Source organism: Coturnix japonica, chromosome 4, assembly GCF_054131305.1.
Source record: "Coturnix japonica strain WE chromosome 4, WE-NBRP24, whole genome shotgun sequence".
Classification (NCBI taxonomy): domain Eukaryota; kingdom Metazoa; phylum Chordata; class Aves; order Galliformes; family Phasianidae; genus Coturnix; species Coturnix japonica.
In genome coordinates, this window is record NC_140666.1 from 17,146,087 (window position 1) to 17,163,988 (window position 17,902).

Sequence of the window (17,902 nt, forward strand, 5' to 3'; positions counted from 1 at the left end):
GGAGCCTTTTCCTTCTCTCATTAGGCGTAGTTGAGTAGGTCAGGAAAAACCTGGAGTAGTTGCTTTGGGAGTTGGCAGTGCCTTGCTAAAAGGGATATATCTGTTACTTATGAGAGTTGCTTTTATTCTTGGTCCCAGACAAAAGCAAGGACTGTATCCCATATCTCACATCTTTCCAGCTTGGATATTTTGGGATGGTAACAACTGTTTGAAATAGCAATGAATTAGACCTGAGACAGTGATAGAAGATGTGCTATGACCATTCATCTGAATAAACGGGAGAAGATCTAGGGATAAGTGGCAGCCTGCTATCCTAGTTCAAAACAAGCAGACTTGGTAAACAAAGCAGATTCAGAAGAGCAAGAAAAGATCTACTATTTGACTTGCTAAGTAACATTTCATCTAATGTTTCAAATCAAAGACATACAAATATAACTTCCATTTTTTGCATACATATGTGTTTTTTTTCTGATTACTGTGTATTATTCACTTTTTCAGAGAACTGTTCTAATACAGCAGTGACACTTGAGTTGCTTAGCCGTTAGCTTGGTGAAATTACAGCAACCATGGAAGTTTCATTCACTCATAATTATGACTTTTGTCGTCCTACTACAGAAACTGTTCAGAAGAGAAATTCAACCCCCGTTTAAACCTGCTTCTGGTAAACCAGAAGATACTTTTTGTTTCGATCCAGAATTTACAGCAAAAACACCAAAAGGTAAATATGCACCCACTGGTTTTTTTTAAGTTGGTGAGGACTATGGGTTTCTAGGGGTCAAATAAATGTTATTTTTAATATGGTATTTCCATTGTGGGCTAAAATAGGAGATGAACAGGCGATGTATGAATTTTATGATGTAAAACATAAAACAAGTAAACTCAATACCTTCTTAAGTCACTGTAGCATTTGATATTAATATAGTGAGGTTTTTTTTTCTTTCTTTTAGTTATGGTTTCTCTAGAGGTGATGACAAGGAAAAGGTGGAAGTCAAGACCAGCTCTGTTATAATGAGAATAGCTGTTAATTTCATTTTGTCTGTCCAGGCTTCCCTTTTGTTTTGCTAAAAGAAAGGAAAAAAAAAATAAAAACATGGCAGATCACAGGAATAATAGGATAGGAATCTTATGCAATACATAGTGCTACTTTTGTTTGTCTTCTGTCTTTGAAGTCTTTCTTCTATCATGCAAGCAGTAAAAAATAACTTAAAGTTTTAGTCATACTAATCAATGTGTGTGCAACTAGATTCTCCAGGAGTTCCACCTAGTGCAAATGCACATCAACTCTTCAAAGGATTTAGTTTTGTTGCAACGACTTCTGTAGAAGATCATAAAATATCACCGCTCACCAACATACTGCCAATAGTACAGGTAACTTTTTTTTTTTGTGAACTTTTTTTTCAAATGCCATTACATAATGCTTGCTGTTTGTTATTTCATATAGTGGAGTCTGTTATAACAAATTCTGTTGAATCATTTCAGTAGTGCCTATTTTAACTCCAGTACTGGGGATGTGAGGAGGCAAATCAAAGGAATGCAGTGGCAAGCTTTAAAAAAATAATAAAACAAACAGGGTAGACAAACGTTTGGTGTTGAAAGTAGTACTATTGTAAAGAGTTGTTCTAGATGACAGCTTGTATGTGTTTGTTTTTAAAGCAACTTCATGGAAACAGTGCACAGTTTACTGACGTATATGAACTGAAGGAAGATATTGGTGTTGGTTCCTACTCTGTGTGCAAGCGATGTATACACATAGCTACAAATATGGAGTTTGCTGTAAAGGTATTTTGAATAGACTTCATTGCCTTCTTTTGTAGCAGATGTATTAATTTAAATGCATGGGTTCTCCAGTTACTATAGCTGATAATGTAATGTGAACAATTAGTGTTCTTCATTAAGTGAAATTGCATATAGGCTTCTGTAGTTCTTTTTGTTGGCGAAGTTGTGGTATTGAGGAATTGGCTTTGAAAATACGGCTTTGAAGCTTGATAATATTGTATCATGATGGACACACCTGAAGTAAACTAGGTGAGACCCCTAGATTGGGGCTGGGCTGCAGGGAAGTGATGCTTCAAACAGTTAAGTTTGTTCATTTCCTCACTGGAGCAGAATAGACTATTAATGATACAAATCTTAACTGGTAGCAAGGATAGAACAAGAACTGAGTAAACAGATGTGAAGCTGGAAGATGAAATTAGATGAAATTAATCACTAGAAATTAGCATCAAACTCTTACAATTTTTGAAGCTGTTACCAAGATTTTTTTCATGTTATCTTTTCAGATAATTGATAAAAGCAAGAGGGATCCCTCAGAAGAAATTGAGATTCTCATGCGTTATGGACAACATCCAAACATTATAACTTTGAAGGATGTAAGTACATTTGTCTCCTACTTTGTTACAAAATACACAATAAATAAACATAGGTATAGGGAGTTTATTGAAGCTTATAAAGTTTCTTTAACGTAGCAAAATATATGTACTGATCTCTCTGTATGGCTAAGAATCAATTATTTCTAAATTGTCTGGATACTAATATTTTCTGAAGATTGTTTAATGAATTTTAAATGAGAAAGGATGTACCTGTTAAGTCATATTTTTCTTATTTCAAATATGTGTTAGTAACTTGAATCTGAAAATACAGTTGCATGTGTCACATATGCCAAGTGTCAGCAGCTAAAAACCATCTGTGGAGGGGAAAAGGAGTAGGGACTGGGTAGGGTTAGTTTCATTCGCAAACAGAACCTCCTAGACTGGGGAAGTAACATTCTAAGTCATGAATTAATGGTTTATTATCTCAGCTTCTCACAGAATAACATATAGGCTTTCTTTATACTTCAGGCTTTAAAGCTTTTGAATTATGGATTTAAATTTGACAGTTCCTGCTGTTTGCACTTAATGTTCATGCACATGAATGGGTGAACGGTGTAGTCTATAATTTCCAGATTTTTTAGGATCTGTAATTATAGATGATATGGTTGTGTGTGTGTATATATGTATGTATATATATATATATATATATATATATATATATATATATATATATATATATATATATAATATATATAAAATGTGCTTGTTCAACTTCAGGTGTATGATGATGGTAGATTCATATACCTCGTCACGGAGCTGATGAAGGGAGGAGAGCTGCTTGATCGAATTCTTAGACAGAAGTTCTTCTCAGAACGAGAGGCTAGTGCTGTATTATATACTATCGCTAAGACTGTGGACTACCTGCACTGCCAAGGAGTGAGTGATTTCTTTTGTCATAGCTTCGTTCATATTGCCTTGAATTAACAAATACATCTTCAGTGCTTTTCTTATGGCAGAAAGAAAGACTCGTGCTTTATTTTTAATGAAATTGATTAACGACCCATCCTACCTATTATTCTGCAAGCCATTCTAATTTGTACATGTAGTGAAATAGACAATATTATTTATTCACCTATGCTTGTGTGCAAGTTGGTTATGTTAATTGTATTTGCATTATGAGTAAGTAGGCTTTGAGTTTACTTGAAACAGAATTTCTACGTTACTTGAAAGTTGGGTAATAATGTAGAAGTGTTAATAGGTATATTAATGCAGAGACTATATTTTATATGTTATTTTATATTTTTTTATTTTTTATATTTTATATTTATTTATTTATTATATTTTATATGCACGCACGTGTGTTTGTACATCATCCAAATGATGGCTTCTAAAATTTCTTGTTTGAAGGTAGTGCATCGAGACCTTAAGCCTAGTAATATTTTATATACGGATGATTCAAATAATGCTGATTCTATCAGGATTTGTGATTTTGGATTTGCAAAACAACTTCGAGGAGAAAATGGGCTACTTCTAACTCCGTGCTACACTGCGAACTTTGTGGCACCAGAGGTATCTTAAGCTGCCATGTGTTTTCTGTGCTGTTTTTGATGCATCTACTTAAAAAACATATAACCTTTCTAAATAGTTAAAAATTAATAAATAAACCCAAACTGCTAGCTTTCCTTAGATACAGTTATGCGCCAGTCTTAAAGAAGTACTTATATGTTCATAATAAACCTTCCTTAAAACAGTTAAATTTAAAAGAATTTACCTTCCAAAAATAAGGATGGCTTGAATCTTACGATAATTTTCTGGAAGCAAATAATATTGTAGGCAGTAACTGTAACTTTTATATTGAACAAGTAACGATGAAACCTCAAACTATACTGTGATTGACTTATCCATCCATAGCTTGTGTCTGTACAGGTAGTGTTTTGGGGTTGTGTGTGGGGTGTGGAGTTTTTTGCTTTTCCTTGATGTGTTTTTAATAAATGAAAAGTCTCTTAACACTTTTTTTCCCCCAGGTTCTCATGCGGCAGGGATACGATGCTGCTTGTGACATCTGGAGTTTGGGTGTTCTCCTTTACACAATGTTGGCAGGGTGAGGAAACATTAGCTTTCTTTTTTTTTGTTCATACATCCCCAACACTTACTCTGGCCTTACTAGTCTTTCTGTTAATGTGCTGTTCTGGGTTTCAATTGTCTGGCTTATTGTCTAGCATAGTTTTGGTTTTTTAATGAATCATTTCTATTTAATTTCTGTCTTCACTAGTTAGAATGTATTATTAAGATAAGAAGTTAAAGCATCTTTTCAATCTGCATTTCTCACTTATTCTATGTAACTATAATTATGGGCAAATGTACTGGCATTTCATCTTTGAAACTGTAAGTATTGATAGTGTGTAATATTTCTGTCAGTGGAATATTTACACAGAATGGTTTATGAGGTTTTATCAATTTCTTACAGTTTCTTAACTACAAATGGTTTTTGTTGTTTCCCCCTTTCAATAGCTATACTCCATTTGCAAATGGTCCTAATGATACTCCTGAGGAGATCCTGGTACGGATAGGCAGTGGAAAATTCTCATTAAGTGGAGGCAACTGGGACACAGTTTCTGATGCAGCAAAGGTATAAATTTTTCTGCTTTTTTTTTTCCCTTCGTAACTTTGTAGTAATTAAAAAAACATATTGAGCTTTCTAAAATAGATTAGTCTAATACAGTAGTTTGCTATTCTTACCTGCGAACTTTACTGCAGTTATCTAGTTGTGTTAGGGGGCATATAGTTTAGATATCAGGAAGAACTTACTGTAAAGAAGGGTGTTAAGCACTGGAATAGGCTCCCCGGGGAGGTGGTTGAGTCACCATCCCTGAATGGTGTTCAAAAACTCTTTGGATGTGGTGCTCAGGGACATGATTTGCTAAAGTTAGGGTAGTATAGTTAGGCTGTGGTTGGACTTGGTCTTGAAGGTCTTTTCCAACCTGAGAAATTCTGTGATTCTGTGTTTCGAAAGCAGTATCATCTTATAGTCAGAGCTGGTAGCTCAGGGCTTACATCTGATTTTGAAAACCTCAAAGGTTTTTTGTACAACCTGGCCAGGCAGCTTTGCATAAATGAGGAAAAATCTCCTCCTGGTTTCAAGTAACATCTCTTGTGGAACATCTCTTGGTTTTTCTCAGTCTTCTGGCTGTCAGCCCTTCAATTTATCAGCTTTTATTGTATACTTCTAGTTAGCTCTCACTGAAAATCTGTCAGAGTTACACACTGTTACTTCCCACAGGTCACTAACTCAGATTCTAAGAAAGATAGATCCCAATTTAGACTTTCCTAGTCTTTTTATTCATTGTTTTTATTGGACTAAAGACCGATGTATGCGGCATTACTTAATTGTAAAGTCATTCTTCCATTTATCTTTGTTGTAGTAGCAACTTGCTTTGTATTAATATGTTCATTTCAATAGTGTAAGTTCAATTCATGCTTTTAACTTGTTCACCTGACACTGGATTTGTCAGGTCTTTCCTGTTTTTGTTGTTACTTTAAAATATTAAACTAATACTTGAGTGTGTTTGAATATCTTGTTGAATCTTTATCAGCTTGATTATAATGTTGTCATGTTATTTGAAGACTGAATTACAATTGCAGTAAGTTCTAGGAGTTTGGTCTTGGCCTGCTCTGTATGTATCTTAGTCACCATTTTTTTTTACCTTTTATAAGTCTTGGCATTAATACTGTCTCTTCCTGATCTTTTGGAACTGCATAATCTGTGCATTTCAATAGGAGTGATTCAGAGTACTTGTTTGCTAATTCTGTCTTATCCACAAGTAATTAACTTGTGAATAGTCATAAATGTTTAATATTTTGTGCCTAAACAAAAGGAATGTTCTGTCAGCTTGTTCACATTTAGTTTTCTTTCAAGTTCTTCCTGTCTTTATTCCTCTGCCTTTCCTATTCAAGTCACCTTTTGACCAGCATTGAATTCATAGCTTATTACTAGTGCTTCTAAATAGACAAAGAAAAATGTCCATTCTTATTTGATTTTATTCTTTATATACCTCATCGAAAGAAAAACACTTTGCTAATACATAGCCATTATGAATTCAACTGTAATGTGTAGTCAGCAGATCCCAGGTGTGTAATATGAATGTGGATGGATATCTGCCAATAGTTTTCTTCCATAAAATCTTTTTGCTAAATTTTAACAGTTTTTCTAGTCTTTTATAGAGTACATTAATTGTGAGCAAACTGAAATATGAAACACAGAAGCAGCAAGTTTATTTACAATATAAAGGCCTGCTTTGTTAAACTGACTATAGTACAGCACATTGTTTTCAGACTTCTGTAGTGTCAAGGCACAAAATGATCCAATTTATCTACTGATGTTTTTGTTTGTATTATGTTAATCTCTGCCATGTTTTTTCATTACTGCTGTAATTAATGATTTTATAGCCTGTGTTAAAATTGATTTAATTCAATAGCATGTATCTCTTTTTGTTTAGGACTTGTTATCACATATGCTTCATGTAGATCCACATCAGAGGTATACAGCAGAGCAAGTATTAAAACATTCATGGATAGCCTGCAGAGACCAGTTGCCCCATTATCAACTAAACAGGCAAGATGCACCACATCTAGTAAAGGTAAAATAACCTGAGGGCTGAATGTTGCTTGAGTTAATGGATGTGCAGTGATTTGGGATCACTTTGAGAGTTTACTGACAGAACCAATTTTTGTACTTAGTTTTTTTTCTTTGCCAGTAATGCATATATTCGTTTAAGTTATTCAAGCAAGTAAGTTGAATTTTTTTTTTTTAACCTGTACATGAGGGAAGAAATTTTTCTGTTCATTTTTTTCTGCTTTCATGAAGATAGCTTTTGGCCATATAAGATCCAGATATCTCAGTTATCTGGAACTTCCACAGATCTCCTGTCATTCTTATTTGAGAAATTCAGGCCTTGGAACAGGCTTCCCAGGGCAATGGTCATAGCATCAAGCTGCTGGGGCTTGAGGAGCATTTGGACAGTGCTCTCAGACATAGGGTTTGAGCTTTGGATTGTCCTGTGTGGAGCCAGGAGTTGGACACAATAGTCCTTGTGGGTTTCTTCCCACTTCAGGTATTCTGTGACCAGATCATATTTCCAATATAAATTAGCAAGCTATGTTTTTTGCACTTGTTTTATGTATTCATTTTGTGTCTGTGATTCTGACTTATGACACTCAAGCATGTTCTACTATAAACAGCTTACACAACTTGCTTTTTAATCTAACAAAATCGATTAAGGACGAGTGAGAGCCAGTCTTAGTGCTGCATTCGTGAGTCAGGACCTGGATAGCCACTTCAGAGCCTGTATTTCATAAATTGATGCTATTTCTTGCTTAGAAGGTACTAAGTCTGGTATGTTAAATAAATACAGAGAAAAGGAAAAGAAACATTGCATGCCTTGCTGAAGGAATCAGCAATAAATGCCTTCTCATTCAACACCAACTTTAGAAAATGTGTGATCTGCCATAAATCTTACTTTTTCTCTTTAAGAACTTAATATTGAATTATTTTATTTAGTGATTAAAAATGACTTGTACAACCTGTTATCTATTTCACTGTTCTCCAGGGAGCCATGGCTGCTACATATTCTGCACTGAATCACAAGACATTTCAGCCAGTGTTAGAGCCTGTTGCAGCCTCAAGTTTAGCTCAGCGACGGAGCATGAAAAAGCTAACGTCAACAGACTTATAGATCCACTGGGACACCTTAGCAAACAAAAGCAAGGAGAAAATCCAATAAGTGGCTTTACGTTGCCTGACCTGTGATCAAAAGGCATCTATGGTTTCCTGCTACACTACTTGAATTCTGTAGAAGTCCTTTTTTTAAAAAAAAATAAGAAAAAAAAATAATGCCGCAGGTTCATACTGTGTTATTTTACAGGTTGTATCTGTTAAATTAATTTAAACATCAGGTACACCATGATGAATTTCTTGACACTGTCCTTTAAGAGATCTGTTGCAAATACTTTGCGTTCTGTATAGTTTTGGTGGGTTCATTTAAAAAAATAAAGAAGGTTTAGGGGACCGTTGCCACTGACCAAGTTGTACATAAGAAAGTGTCAGTGTCAGTTTTATCTTCTCTTCGTGCATTTAGACCCTGTTTTGAAGGACACGTTTTTAATTTGGTAATTGGGCACTTAAATTGATTTAACTTAATTCATTTAACTTGTTCATTGTTCTTTTTAATTATAAAAAGATGACTAATGTATTGTGCCAGTATTAAATGCATTAGTGCTAATTTGGCAGGTCTGTGTTTGCATGGTGCCAGTAATTGGTAAGTTGGTGAAAATATAAGCAAAGGAACATGTAAGGTTCTGCACTTTACCTGGAAACTTAATCTGTTCACTTATGAAAAATGGCCTCTTATAAGAAAAAAACACTTCTGGTTATTGCCATGAATATCATTGTCTGGCGCTGAGCTGGAAGAAGGTAAATACGTGTATAAGCTGACAAAAATAAGGACTGAAATAATATTGGTACTACAACATCATGTCATCCGGTTTTGTTTGAAAACAATTGTTACTGTATATCTGTTTGTACAGCAGCTGTTACTGATTCCTTAGCAGTTGTTTCCATTGAATATAACTAACCTTAAGTTTGTTTGGCATAAGAAGCAAACTGACACTTTGTTATATCGAACTTGGCATGTGGGTTTTTTTATTTATTTGTTTTTCTTATAGAATATTGCTTCTACCTGAATCTCTGGCTGCATGTACAAATACTACGGAACATAAACACAAAATTCAATTTGCCTAACTGTAGGGGTAGCTTGGGAAAAATAAATAAGCCTTGCAGTGTACCCAGTTCAGTGACCCAGAAATTTCACAGTTATGGGCAAGTTACTGACAGTATCCTTTTGCCAGCACTCATTCTTCCTGTCTGTCTTCATGTTATGACTTCAGCTCGTTCTAAAAAACATTGTGATAGAAAGGAAACAAATCTCAGGGCCAGAATTGTCTTGGAGTTTTCTGACTCAAAACCAGTGCTGGCTCGCATCTGCGAGTAAACTAGGAATTAATACATTCAGAGATAACAAGCTTAAAATACTTTCACATGTTGTAGACATTATGTCAGTAAAATTGTACAGCAGTAGGATGGAATGCATTTAAAATATTAGGAAGTATATTATTGATCAACAGTTGGGTTATTACCAATCTGAGAATGCAAGTGACAAAAATTGCAGTTCAGGCCATTGTTGACTGACACCTTTGATAGCCAGTTATAAGACATTTGTGATGGCAGAACTCCGCAATTTGAAACAGAAAGGAAAGAAAAGCTCTTAGGAAAATTCTGACCTGACTTCCAAAAGTGATGATAGTAACTCAGATTTTAAAATGCAGGGGGTGCTGGCTGATTTTTGCTTATACTTGTGAAGTACTTGAGGTTGAAGTACTATTAGATAAGCTGCTTTCTTCTGCTGTGGTGGGGGAAGATGGAAATTATCTGGCCCAATAGTTAGGTGTGAGTATATATAGATTTGAGACTTTATGAATATAGCAAACATAGGTGTGCTATTTGTATCATGCAGAGTATACCCCATACTAAATTTCTTGAGCGTTTGGTAGATGTTGGAGTCTTACTGAGGCCATTTGTGCCTGATTTTGAGGTGCCTGTTTGAAATGCTTGAAAGCTATCAAAGAACATGACTGCTTCCTGGAAAGCTTATTATTTAGTACTAGATCTGTCCCTTGTGCAATTGGCTCATCCTTTTTTTTTTTTTTTCCTCTATTAGAGACCTTTGTCCAAAAGAATGCATGTGAAATTCTCATCTACAGTATGTAATTTCTGTCTGCAAATTTACAAATGACTACCAGAAAAATGAGTTCACTCTATGGAGGGGAAAAATAGGGGTAGAAATAAGCTGTTTTGGCTGAGGCCCAAGTATAACATGGGTTGAAACGCACCAGTAAAAACTGTTGGTCTGGAGGGTAATGCAAGGACTGGAACACAAATGTCAAATTTGAATTGTCTTCAGCATTCCTGCAAGGCAGCAGCTGGTCTTTAATGGCTTTATTCATTAATCATTTAACAGTGTTTATATTGGCGTTTTCTTTTAGCTTGCTTAGAAGCACCACATTATAAGCACCTTAAAAGCATTTTGCACAAAAGCAGTTGTAAGCAGTTGAAGATAATTTAAGTTCTTCGCAGTGTGCAAAACAAAGGTGATAAGAGGAAGAAATGTGCAAATGAGGTTGGTATTCTGATTCTTAGCAAAGAGTTTTAAACATCTGTAAGGTTATCCTTTCTAGTTGTCTGTTTATTTTTAATCATTACTAGCCTGTAGTGCTAATGGTACTCCTGGGGCAGAAGCAAGGTTGTAGTGACTACAGCATTACAGATTTGTCTTATCACAAGGAAAACACGTGGAGTAACATCCTTATTGTATTTAATGAGACCCGTGTACTCTAGTATGCTGATTTTAATCCTTAAATTGTTTTTGGGGTGAGGGGGAAGTGAACTTGCTGTGAATATTTTGGCATATCAGTTTTGAAACATGTCATATATGCAGGGATACAAGAGAGTTTATTTCAATAATTCTGATATTTCTTTTGGGATTTTTCATACTCTTTTTCATACTTTTGTTCAACTACTAATGCTCATGAACAGGCTGCACTGTCAGTTCAGTGTGAAATGGAATAACACTTGAACGTGCTCTCGGAGTGAAAGGTCAGTAACGTTTTATATGGTCTCTGCACAGATCAGGATTATGAGCTATTTATGATCTAATACAGACTTTGTAAAAGAGTGACTTTTTTATTTTTTATAAAAAAAGTACAAATATTACTTTAAAGTATTTCTGCAGAACTGATTACTATCAAATGATCTTATATTTTGGGTGTGGTGTCTTTCTGCCAGCAAGGCAACTTCTACTCTGGCTTTGATAATAGCAGTTAAGTGCTGGATCTCAAGCACAGGGTCTGATACAGTTCTTGCTGAAGGGGAGTAGATAACCCTCAGACATAAACTGTAGCTGAAGCACATACCTGATGTACCTGCTTCTCCTTCACCTCACCCCTTCAATATTGCAATTATTATCTTCAGTTTTCCTTTTAATGAGAAGTGAGGAGCTCTGTTGTATTCCTGTATTGTATTCAAAAGCTGTGCAGTGGCATCAACATCCACCAGTGGTACATAATGAAGAGTGCCCAAACCAGATGGAATCAACCATGGGTAAATTGATTTCAGCCACTGTTTTGTGGCTTGCCTAAATGCTGTTGTTAGCAGGGTGTATATTTTTCCTATTATGCCTGAAACTACTAAATTATTTCTGACCCTGTAAAAAGCCTAAAATGGTCTAAGCATACTGTCTAGTTGAGGCCAATGTTCTATGGTTTTTAAAGTTCTTCTAGCGTTCAGAGAAGGCATCCAAAACCTCACACACATCACTCATGCAGAGCTTGAGTAGTCTTCCATATTTTAATTCACTTTCCAAAGCTAATCTTCATGTATGTATTGCGGAAATCAATTGAAATGTCCAGTAGTTAAAATTAGATCTAGTCAATTTTAACAATAGGAAGTTATATGCAGTATGCGCTGGTCATTTGCAGTGACACATATCTCTCTGCCCTCAAATTTTGCAATTAAAAAAGCTGGGGAGCTTATGAGGATTGAGTTAAATGAAATAGACAGTAATATAGTAAGTATATTGGTTTGTATCAATGCAATTAGACTAAAACATCAATGCAATCAAGGGGAGTTTGTGTACTTGTGTAGCACTTAAGTTTTTTAGATCTATCTAGACTAAAACTTTGCTAATGTCTGTGGGAGAGAAGGGAGGAGCAGGTTTCTCAAAGGTTTCAAATGGCTTCTTAAGTTATTATAAGAGTCCTTATGTAATGCTCTCAGAGCTCTTTAATTTATGCTGCTCCCTGACAGGTCACTCGGTTTTCTTGAGTATGTATTGCTACCTACAGGTAACATACGTACACTGTTGTTCATGTACCATCCTTTTGCATTAATGCCTCTTCAGTTACATATCCTCAGTGTCTTTTCTTAAATGTACTCCCCTCAATTAATTCGTTGTTACATCTATATTCTCCTTTGAGAATAAAAGAATGAAAGCAAGATAAAGAAAATAAAACCCTAGAGTATAGCTGTAGCTGACTTGAATATTGTAGTAACTTATGTAACTAGAAGTGCCCCCTCCAATTAGTCAGTGGTTGGCTTTCTTGAGATTTTTCTATGTAAAGAAAACAACTTTTCTTTGAAAGCTTTAAATGATCTTTAATGGTTGATTTGGGAGATGGCTTATTACCAGTAATGAGTTTGAATAACATCGGATCTTGGTTTGGTTTTTTTGTGTGTGTGAGAACTAAAAACATGCTCAAGGTGGATCTCCTTTGCAGGACAAAGTATTTTTGTGTGTTTTGCATTAGGCTTATAAGCAGCATCAGCTAAGTAATTGTGTTGTCATAATATCCCAAGCACTTTGGCATCTTGCACTGATACTCTGATTAGAAAAGAAACAAACTATTCTGGCACGTGACTGGCTATAAATCTCAGTATACGAAAGGGCATTAATTGAAAATGGTGTGCAATGAATCACATGCTCTCTGAGGTACTTAAAAGATGAAACTATACAAAAGGTCCCCGTTATCAGATATTGTAACTGTCATTTCTTTCTCTAAGCATATTGTGGATTTTGTATCATATTGTATTTATTTCATTTAATTTTAAAGGTTTTCTTTAAAGCTCTGTATATATTGACATTAAAGTTTGCATTGTACTACGTTCTCTTCTCTTTGTAAGGCTGAATCCAATAGTGCATTGTACGGTATGTTGTTTTTCTTTGCTCTGTGCTGCTAAAAGATATGATTGCCTTGAATTCCAACATGCCAAAGACAACCTCAGAATTGTATTTATTTTTGTTAGACGTTGTGAATGATGATAAAGGTACAGTTTTAAATAGCTGGCAGTTCCTTGAGTACTAAGAGTGGAAAGGGTCGCAAACTCATGATTTTTATAATTGACAAAAATTGATTTGAAAGTTCAACAACTCTTTTTTACAAGCATTATAAAGATTACCAAGCACATGTACTACATTAGACGTGAGTTGCATTATTTGGTAAGCCTTGCCAAAAACCTCACACCAAGAGCTGTTTATAAATTTATATTCACAGTAAAGTGTTTTATGCCACACTTTCAATAAAACATACATTTATTGATAGGATTGATGTATTAATTTAGGGTGGGATGAACTACCTTCCGTATGTCTTTCAGGTATTCAGCTTTGATTACATGTAAGAGAGGGAATAATTTCCCTTCTGGATATGTTTAGATTGCAAGTGAGAGCAGTCAGGTGAAAAGCAGTGACCTGCACAGGCAGTCAAAGATAAATAAGTGCATCAGCATTTGCCACGTGAGGTCATAAAAAGCTGTAGGAGGAAGAAAGCTCTGCCTGCTAACATTCTTATCTCCTGTAGATGAGCTATCACCACGAAGCCAAGCAGGGATGCCCTCACTGTATGTGGCAGAACAGTTTGCTGTGTAGCAAATAATCCCCATTGCAGGACAGTTGTGAGAGATCCCTAAGGCCATAGGCAGAGAGTTCATTGCACACTCAATGGGACATGGCTGCTGCTGGGGAAGGAGACAAGGCCTGTATTAAGAAGAACTTGGACTGCTGATGAGATTCAGTTAAATAGGTATGTTCTGTATAGTTTTGCTTTCTTGCAAGTGTTGTTTCTCAGAAGAGAGCTCAGTCTTGCCTATGACTCATCAGAAACTTTATGACCTGTTTCTTTTATGGGGTACAAAGACGTTGGGGGGTGAAGGTGGGGAAATGTGTTTGGGGGAAGCTCTCAGAAGCACTTATGAGCTTGCTTTAGCTGAGTAGCTTTCTTTATATGGCCGCTAAAGTTCGCTTCATAGCTTGTGTGGTGCCGTTTCACTGCATGGAACGGCCGGGCCTGGTCCCGTTGTGGCCGCGAGATGGCGGCAGTGCCCCGCCGGAGCCGCATGGCGGGGGGCGGTGCGGCCCTTCGCTCCCTTTTGCTGCTTCCCCTATTTCCACCTGTGCTGAGCGGCTGCTGGGGCCGAGGAGTGCGTGGTTTCAAGTTAATCATCACGGATAAACACTGTGAGTGCTGCAGGCCGAATTAATATCGCAGGGTTCTTCGCTGTTTATTACTGTGCTTAATTTTCTTACTTCAACATATTTCGGGCCTTGGGCTGCAAAGGATTTAATTTTTGAGGTGGTTTAAATGAATGATAAAACATGTTTTAAGCAGAAAGGAATAACTAATAAATGCCAAAAGTGATTAATGTTCTGAAACGTGAAAAGGCGTCTGTATTTAATTAAAAAGAATGGCCCCGAATTGTTGAAGAGGAAGCCTGCACTCCCACTGATTGCTTTGTGTTCATGGCCTTGCTGTGCTGCCACAGCACTGGGCCTTCAGCCCTTGCACCTACACACCACTGCCTGCCCTCCAGGGCTTTGCACGGTGTTTGTTGCTTTACATAAAGGAGTTTTAGAGATATTTTGCTTTTATTAAGGGCTGTTGTTGCTGATTTCTTAGCCTCAAGAGTGCAGCTGCTTTTAGGAGAACGCTCAGTTTTCAGAACTTTTGCTTTAGGAGTGATTGGAAAATGCTCATTGGACGTGACCTAAATTGCAGTGCTAAACTGCTTCCTAATTTTGTTAGCTTGATACATCACTAGTTTTCAAGTGTGTTTTTATGCCTGCTGTTGGGAACTGCTGTTTGTCCCCAACATTAAGCTGAGCTAAAAACGAGGTCTGTGAGATGCCGCTTTGGGGTGGTTTGAAGGGGATGGTTGTGGTTTAGTGGAGTTGTGAATTGTTGTGTTTTGTGTTTTCTTTTTTTTTTTTTAACTGTTGTGAGTATCCCTTAACACTCTTTCCATGTTCTTGACAAGTATTTGCAAATCAAGTTAGAGGAGATGGTTTTTAGCCATAATGAGAGCTGAACAGTTTACGGTGTATTGATGAATTTTAGTATCCTGTCCTGTAGGAGTCCTTATATTCTGATGAGTTGGGATGTTGGAGAGTATATAGCTAAAGTTACCATATCCTTGGAAGCAGCCAATATGTGATCCAGAGGAAAGGCAATATTCACTCTAAAATGAAAACAGCAACAAAAGCCCAACCAAACAAAATCCTCTTTCCAGGTTTCTCAGAACTTCATTCCCAGTGGATAAACCACCCACCTGCTTGCTCTCAACACCTGAAGTTCTTCCTTCTCCTCCTGGCTTGCCTGGGCCACTTCTGAAGGAAAGGGTGCTATGAGCATTGGTGCTCTTTCACAGTCTGGGTAAATGGATTTAACCAGGTGACAGATGTTTCAGCCTTTACACCGAATAAACATTCATTGTGTTTATTAAATGAATGGGGGGGAAGCATCCTTAAATATGAACTGGCTGGAGCAGAGCTGCTGTGTGCTTCAAGCTGTGCCATCCTCACAGGAACCAGGTGCTGGATGGGGAAGATTTCTCACTACAGGATTTTGTGTACCCATTCGGCTCCAGGCTGTAAAAGAAGAGTCAGGGTTTGTTTTTTTTTTCCTAACAACATTAATATTTGGGTAGGTACATAAGCGTGATTTCAAGTTCTTAACAGATTATGTTCTTTGGGATTTACCATTGTTAGTGCCTGGTGGTTTGTGGAAGAGAAATGATAAGTGTGCCCAGGCTTTTAAGCAGTTAGATGGCCCAGTGTCACCACCTGTCTTGCCTCCTGCTTCCAGCAAAGGAGAGGAGAAGGAGCTGAACCTCACCAAGCTTGGGATCAGCTCTCAATTAATACTAACATTTGATAACACTTAGATATCATTTGGGGAGCTGGCATTTGAGGGTCTCTGGGATGCAGTTCCCTGGGTAGAGGATCTGGGGCACGTGTCACCCTCCCACCCAGACACCACTGCAGTAGGTGAGGGTTGCCCCTGGGGAAACCCAGAATTCATTCCTCCTTTCAGCCTTACCAGGGGCACAGACCTTGGTGCTCGGCTTCTCGCAGGAGTGCTCTGTGCCTTGGTAGCCCTTGGCAGAGGCTCAGTGTGGGCTCTGTTGGGGTCTGCAGGCGAACAGCTTTGGCTGCACCTGGGAAAGGTTTTGATGGCAAAGCCTTCCTTCAGCGAGATGATCTCCAGGCAGGGAGGGGAAACGCTGGCTCCCACTGGCACTTGCCTGACCCTGGAAGGCTGGCAGGTGACTGGAGCCGACTTGCCCTTATTTTGCAGAGCTGGGGGCTGCGAACACTGCTGGACAGAATTCCCTTGTGGGGTCAGCTGCATGGAGATGGATGCTGGCTGGGTGCACTGTGGCACTATTTCCATTTCTAAAGGTGCCGAACGCTTCAGCTCTGCAGGACCCCCAGCAGCCATGGCAGGGGGGGGCATTTGCTGCTTGAAGATAAAGAGCAGCGGCTGCTGTCCTGTGCTTTCGGTCTGGTGTGTCTGTGAGCTCACTGCCAAAGGCCTATGAGAGCAGCAGGAGCTGCCTGGAGCTTGGGATAGCAATGCTGGTGCAGTAGGGTCTGCTTGGCTGGCCTGAGGCTTAGCCTGCTCCTGGTGGTGGGAGGTGGAAATCATTGTGTTACCAGTCATCTCTGTTCCTCTCGTGGACTCGTGGAGCTGCTGCCTTCCCTGTGGCTCTGCATGTCTTGGGTTCTGAGCCTTGAGACTATTTGCCTGTAGTTCTGATGGCTTTGATCGGGGCTTCGTCCCTGGCCGGCGCGGCTTGAGGAACTTCAAGGAAAAGTTCTTCCATAGATGTTGTGCTATGCTGGGATTTGTGGTACCTGAAATCCAGACAGGGACAAACATAGATGAAGAAAGCCTTACCTTGCACACAGTGATTACGCCTAGGCGTGTTTGGGTGCCGTGGTGTTTCTTGTTGCTTTTAAAATCAGTGACAAAAAAAAAGAAATAACCCAAACAATATTTGATCTCAACTTCTCTAACGTGCTCTAAACAAGTGGCAAGTTGCTTACTGCTAATGACAGTTATGTGCGTGTTATATTGTAAGCAAATCTAACAGCCCTTAAACACCATGCTCCATTGGCCTAGAACTGCATTTCTGGTTAAGCCATCACCCTTTCCTGCTCCAGACCATTTACTAGCAGAGCCTAGGGGGCACAGCTGCAACAGAGCACAGCCTGGTGCATTGCAGAGCCTTGCAGTGGATGTTTATACAGGTGGTCTATGGGCAGAGGGAAGGCACCTGCCTGCTTGCCGGTCTGAGGCTGGCTGGGTCTGGGTGCCCACATCCATCCTGTCTGCTTCTGTGAGGCCACGCTTCCAGCTGAGGTGTCCCTCTGACCCACGTCAGGCGGGTGTTGTTGCTTCCTCTGATGCTAATCTCTTCTCTTAGCCACCAGCTCATTCATCAGATCTTATGGATAAAGCAGAAGAAAACAATACAGATGTTGATACAGTTTTGTGCTGAATCCCAGCTGGCTGGTTGGGCAACAGCTTTTACTGTAGCACCTCAAGTGATATAACCCAACACTTTTTGGAATAGTACAATTTCAGGGATAAATGATTTAATGCTTTGGATTATATGAACCTCATCTTGACACATGGATTTATATGCGTAG

The 17,902-nt window shown here is 38.1% G+C and overlaps 2 protein-coding genes across 15 annotated transcripts in view; one reads left to right on the forward strand and one right to left on the reverse strand.

The window, feature by feature from the left end:
- The window catches only part of RPS6KA6 (ribosomal protein S6 kinase A6), a 37,290-nt gene extending 24,212 nt beyond the window's left edge, over window positions 1-13,078 (forward strand). For all 13 annotated transcript variants that reach the window (XM_015860512.3, XM_015860510.3, XM_085544629.1 and 10 more), the window contains 10 exons: window positions 616-718; window positions 1,244-1,368; window positions 1,654-1,779; window positions 2,280-2,369; window positions 3,087-3,245; window positions 3,717-3,878; window positions 4,334-4,410; window positions 4,821-4,938; window positions 6,806-6,946; window positions 7,916-13,078. In XM_015860512.3, the coding sequence (XP_015715998.2) occupies window positions 616-718; window positions 1,244-1,368; window positions 1,654-1,779; window positions 2,280-2,369; window positions 3,087-3,245; window positions 3,717-3,878; window positions 4,334-4,410; window positions 4,821-4,938; window positions 6,806-6,946; window positions 7,916-8,041 (1,227 nt within the window). In that variant the 3' untranslated portion in view covers window positions 8,042-13,078. The remainder of the gene's footprint in view (window positions 1-615; window positions 719-1,243; window positions 1,369-1,653; window positions 1,780-2,279; window positions 2,370-3,086; window positions 3,246-3,716; window positions 3,879-4,333; window positions 4,411-4,820; window positions 4,939-6,805; window positions 6,947-7,915) is intronic.
- Window positions 13,079-15,667: 2,589 nt separating this feature from the next.
- Window positions 15,668-17,252, reverse strand: LOC107312803 (uncharacterized). Of its 2 annotated transcripts, none has more exons than XM_085544637.1 (2): window positions 16,300-17,252; window positions 15,668-15,835 (listed from the first exon to the last, which is right to left on the reverse strand). In XM_085544637.1, exons 1-2 carry the CDS (start codon window positions 17,127-17,129, stop codon window positions 15,766-15,768), a joined length of 900 nt encoding a protein of 299 aa, XP_085400763.1. In that variant the 5' UTR covers window positions 17,130-17,252; the 3' UTR covers window positions 15,668-15,765. The 2 variants fall into 2 exon arrangements, with proteins under 2 accessions (XP_085400763.1, XP_015716004.2); XM_015860518.2 differs by having other exon boundaries at window positions 16,287-17,245.
- Window positions 17,253-17,902: the final 650 nt, after the last annotated feature.

Bases quoted from the DNA above. Each gene is read 5' to 3' on its own strand.
- LOC107312803 (XM_085544637.1), bottom strand. From the start codon at position 17,129: ATGTTTGTCCCTGTCTGGATTTCAGGTACCACAAATCCCAGCATAGCA. The intron at 15,836-16,299 runs GTCTGTGCCCCT...CTTCTTTTACAG, and splicing joins GCGAGAAGCCGAGCACCAAG to CCTGGAGCCGAATGGGTACA.